At 34.6% G+C, this 4,631-nt stretch overlaps 2 protein-coding genes across 5 annotated transcripts in view; both read left to right on the forward strand.

The window, feature by feature from the left end:
* The window catches only part of LOC128248560 (uncharacterized WD repeat-containing protein alr2800-like), a 4,876-nt gene extending 1,940 nt beyond the window's left edge, over positions 1–2,936 (forward strand). Inside the window, exon 3 of the mRNA XM_052970032.1 lies at positions 698–2,936. Within this exon, the coding sequence (XP_052825992.1) occupies positions 698–946 (249 nt within the window). The 3' untranslated portion in view covers positions 947–2,936. The remainder of the gene's footprint in view (positions 1–697) is intronic.
* Positions 1–4,631, forward strand: part of LOC106882798 (neurexin-1a) — a 443,081-nt gene that overhangs the window by 242,693 nt on the left and 195,757 nt on the right. The gene's annotated exons all lie outside the window — the stretch shown is intronic.

Consider the following 4,631-nt stretch of genomic DNA (forward strand, 5'->3'; position numbering starts at 1 on the left):
TACATATATATATATATATATACATATAGCAATAAGAAAATGGAGGGGAATATGAGGTACTCATCAACTTGCAGACACTGTACTCTGTTATATATATATATATATATATAAGAATAAGCTGGGCAAAGTTCAGAGAGTTTTTGACTTTGTTGACAACAAAATGCCTCTCCTTCAGACTGAAAAGCAGATTGTATGATGCCTGTGTGTGAACAGCCATGCTACACAACATTGAAACATGCGCTGTGACTGCAGAAGACATGCGTAGGCTTGTAAGAAATGAAGCTAGTATGCTCCACTGGATGTGTAATGTCAGTGTGCATGTATGACCGAGTGTAAGCATCTTGAGAGAAAAATTGGGCATAAGAGGCATCAGATGTGATGTGGTGTGCAAGAGAGACAACTGTGCTGGTATGGTCATGTGATACATATGGATGAGGACAGCTGCATAAAGAAGTACCGATCTCTAACTGTGGAGCGAACCTGTGGAAGAGGGAGACCCAGGAAGACATGGGATATAGTGGTGAAGCATGATCTTTGAATGTGGAGTCTCACAGAGGTGATGACAAGTGACTGTGACCTTTGGTGATATAATTAGCCTCCTGTATAAATATATATGTGTGTGTATTTTTTTTCTTCTCTAACCAGTAATTTAATACTATTTTTTTTTTCTTTTTCTTTCCCTCTTGTGTCTTTCCAGGTGTCTTGTGTTGCTATCTCATCTGATAACGAGATGATTGCATCTGGTTCCCAAGATGGTACAATACGTCTCTGGCGCACACAGACAGGATCGCAAATCTGTGCTTTCAATACAAACATGGATGTGTTCTTTGTAACAATGAGTAAAGACAACAGCACGATTGTGGCGTTAGGTGATAAGTTCGGGGCTAGGAAACTAATTATGTTACAAGTGGTACGTTCCAAAGTACGCAAACATGTGCTGGCCTAAATTTCAAGTCAAATACTGCTTTCTATAAACAAACAAAAATTGGGAAGGGGTGACAGCAATAAGTTTTTATTTATTTATTATTATTATCATTATTATTATTATTTCTTCTTTTTATTGTTTGTTTTTTTTTCTTTCTTTTTAATATCAAGCCAGAGGTTCACAATAGTATGTGTGTATGTATAGATATATGTATATATATATACATATACACACACATAAATAAAATATAATATAATATAAAATAATTGATCTCTATAAAACCCTGCTGCTCTTTGGTTTTGCTGCCACTGCAACTGCTGCTGTACTAGCACTGCCTTTTACCGATAGGTGTATGTGTGTGTGTGTGTGTGTGTGTGTCCTCATGCATTGAAATATTATACATGAGTTGGTGTGAAATGAAGCTTTGGAATATTCTTCATCTTCCTTGATAATTTGATTGTCAATAAAACTGCTTGCTTTATATACAATACATACATACATATATATATATATATATACACATTACGCATACATATATGTGTGTGTCTATGTTTACTGTTCCTTTGGTGGTGGTAATCAACAAGAAAAGTCCTCCATCCAGCAAAAGATAAAAATGATTTAATAAAATTAAATTTATACGTGAACTACTGTAAGTTTCATGTTCGAATAATACTGTAATCGGACAAGCTTGTATAGCATACTGTGTAGTATCCTGTAGATCTTGAATGATTGCAGGATAGTATACAGTATGCTATATAAGTCCATCCAATTACTAAATTTTTAGAGCATGAAACTTATAGTCGCTCACATGTAAATCTTGTGTTTATACTTTCTAAAGTAGTCACAACCCAGGTATGTTTCACAATGCTATGCCAGGAATCTCTGTCTGTCGCACCTTAGCTATGATAGATCCATAATTTCATGTTGTGTGTCTTTACCAATAGTAACAATGTAGTTGAGTAGTCTTTGTCCTATTTTAGAATGCAGAAATCATCAAAATGTAACATATGTTATGGCCCACCAGCAGTGGCCAGCAAAGATGGTTGGAATGCGTCTATGAATCTCTTCGTTGATCTTGTGCTCATGCCATGAGATGTTTCGAACCCTTAAGAGAAGCCTAGTGCACAAAATATCAAGGAGAGCTTGAAACTCCTTCTTTGTCTAGGTTTGAACTCCATAAAGATGGTTGCTCTCTATACATGCCCAGAAGGCTAGCCTTGTTATTTTTTAAATACTTGGTTGCTAGATGTTGGGAAGCTTGTTACAAGCACTGGACCCAAATTACTATGCTACAGGACACATTCATACATATATATTTGTGTATACATAAATGTATGAATATATATACAGCATGTGTATGCTTGTGTATATATATATAAAGGTTAGTTGCAATCAGCCTTCTGGTTAATTGTGTGCATCAGAAGACAGACAATGAAACTTGACACAACACAATTCTAATATGAAAGTGTTTTGAGTACTTTTAGGTTTTTGTACAATAAAATAAACAAAAGCAATACTATATAGATATATATATATATATATAGTTAGATATGATCGTTGCCAGTGCCCCTGGACTGGCTCTTGTGCGGGTGGCATGTAAAATACACCATTTTGAGCTTGACCGTTGCCAGTACCGCCTGACTGGCCCTTGTGCCGGTGGCACATAAAAGCACCCACTACACTCTGAGTGGTTGGCGTTAGGAAGGGTATCCAGCTGTAGAAACTCTGCCAAATCAGATTGGAGCCTGGTGTAACCATCTGGTTCACCAGTCCTCAGTCAAATCGTCCAACCCATGCCAGCATGGAAAGCGGACGTTAAACGACGACGACGATATCTATATATACATATATATGAATGTATGTAACTATGCATCTGTGAGTATATATATGACACAGTAGAATCCTAGTGGTGTGTGTGTGTGTTTATAATATGTATGATATATATATGCATGTATGTATTGTATCTCAGGAGGGTCTTTATGCCAATAAACACGATTCTACAAAAACCCAATACACTCAATTATTTTCTTTTTTAAAGATTATGTTGGTATGTGACCTTCTGGATGGTAATAAATTTGTGTGTCTTTTACTTTTTCCTGTAAGAAAAAGAAATAAAAACTCATCTAACAACAAATAACTGTATTGCATTGAGAGGAATGGATTGCACAGGAAATTTTGTTGCTGATATTTTATGGATGTGATGCTCATTCCAAAATTCTTTAGATCGTTATGTTTCTGTAGAGTTTCAAAAAACAAGTCGAGTCTGATGGAACCAATCATTTTTCAACCTTTAGAATCCTGTTACTGGTGAGAGGGGGTGGTTATTATTACCAAAGATTTTACACACACACACACACACTTATACAAACGAGTACATCATACATGTATGTATATATATATACACATACATATATATATATATATATTTTCAACAAATTGAATTTCTTTAAGTTGAAGTGACGACAATAAAAGCTGAAAACTTTTGTGATAGTTCTCAAGAAAGATAACTCTTCGTGAATTGTTAGAACTAAATGGTATCTTGGTATATTAGGATTATTTCCACCAGTTTTGTCATCCAGCATAATCTTGACGCAGCTATAATGAAAGTTTCAAATGAAGGTCACTCCAACTTCGTGGCTGCAAACCTAACAAACCTCCACAAATTAATTCCAGAATGTTTTATATGTAACTACTTTCAGATCTGACTATCATAGCACTCTTTGAGCAGTTTTTTCTCCCTTATTTCTTCTTTTGTATTTCCTGACATAAAAGCTAATTTATCAACAGTATGCAGAATAGTTGACACAAGGGCATCAGCGCTAGAACCGTTCTGAGTGTCTTATTTTCCCAATTCTATGTTTGTATAAGTATCATTTTTGTACATACATTTTTGTAAATTAATTTCTTTGTATATATATAAATAAAATCATACATATACAACATAATTTTATGTACTATACATAAGTTTATACACATTATATATACATATATATCATCGAGCAGTATATTACTGATTATGGTATATAACAGGTTAGAATGTTACCATCAGTTTCACACAGGCTATTGCATTTGGCAATACTAATGACTCTTCAGAGATGCTGTCAGAAGCACATTGTCTCTTCCATGCTGAAGTATGCTTCTTTTTTTCTGGCTTATGGACAACTAACCAATTATATATAAGAGTGTGTGTGTGTGTGTGTGTGTGCGTATATATATATATAAAACTAGAGTATATGTGTGAAAGGAGCAAGATTATATTTAATCTTAATCCCTCAAAACCTAAAGATGATACTCATCTTTCTTTTTATCAATTTCTTTATTTAATATTTTAGTATAAGTTAAAGAATGTAGTTGGGTAAAATTTAGCATGAAAGCCAGCTCCTGGAGAGCTGAATTCTAACCGGAAACCTGGTTTTGATATTTAACTTTTATTTCATTTTGTTCTACTTTCAATGCTTCTCTGAAAGACAAACATCACGCAATCTCATCTCTCTTCCCCTGTGAATATGAGGCTTTAATGCCCGTGTAAGAAATTCAATAAATAACCAATCATAGTTGCTGAATCTTTCCTCTGAATCCCATTCTAGCATTATTTAAAACTGGGGAACAGCCCCCCCGGGACTGTTGTTGTTATTGTTATCACGGTGTAATTTATAAACCTCTGCCTTTTGCATAATGATACAATTTGATACTTGAATGAAATATT

This window comes from Octopus bimaculoides, chromosome 8, assembly GCF_001194135.2.
Source record: "Octopus bimaculoides isolate UCB-OBI-ISO-001 chromosome 8, ASM119413v2, whole genome shotgun sequence".
NCBI classification, from domain to species: domain Eukaryota; kingdom Metazoa; phylum Mollusca; class Cephalopoda; order Octopoda; family Octopodidae; genus Octopus; species Octopus bimaculoides.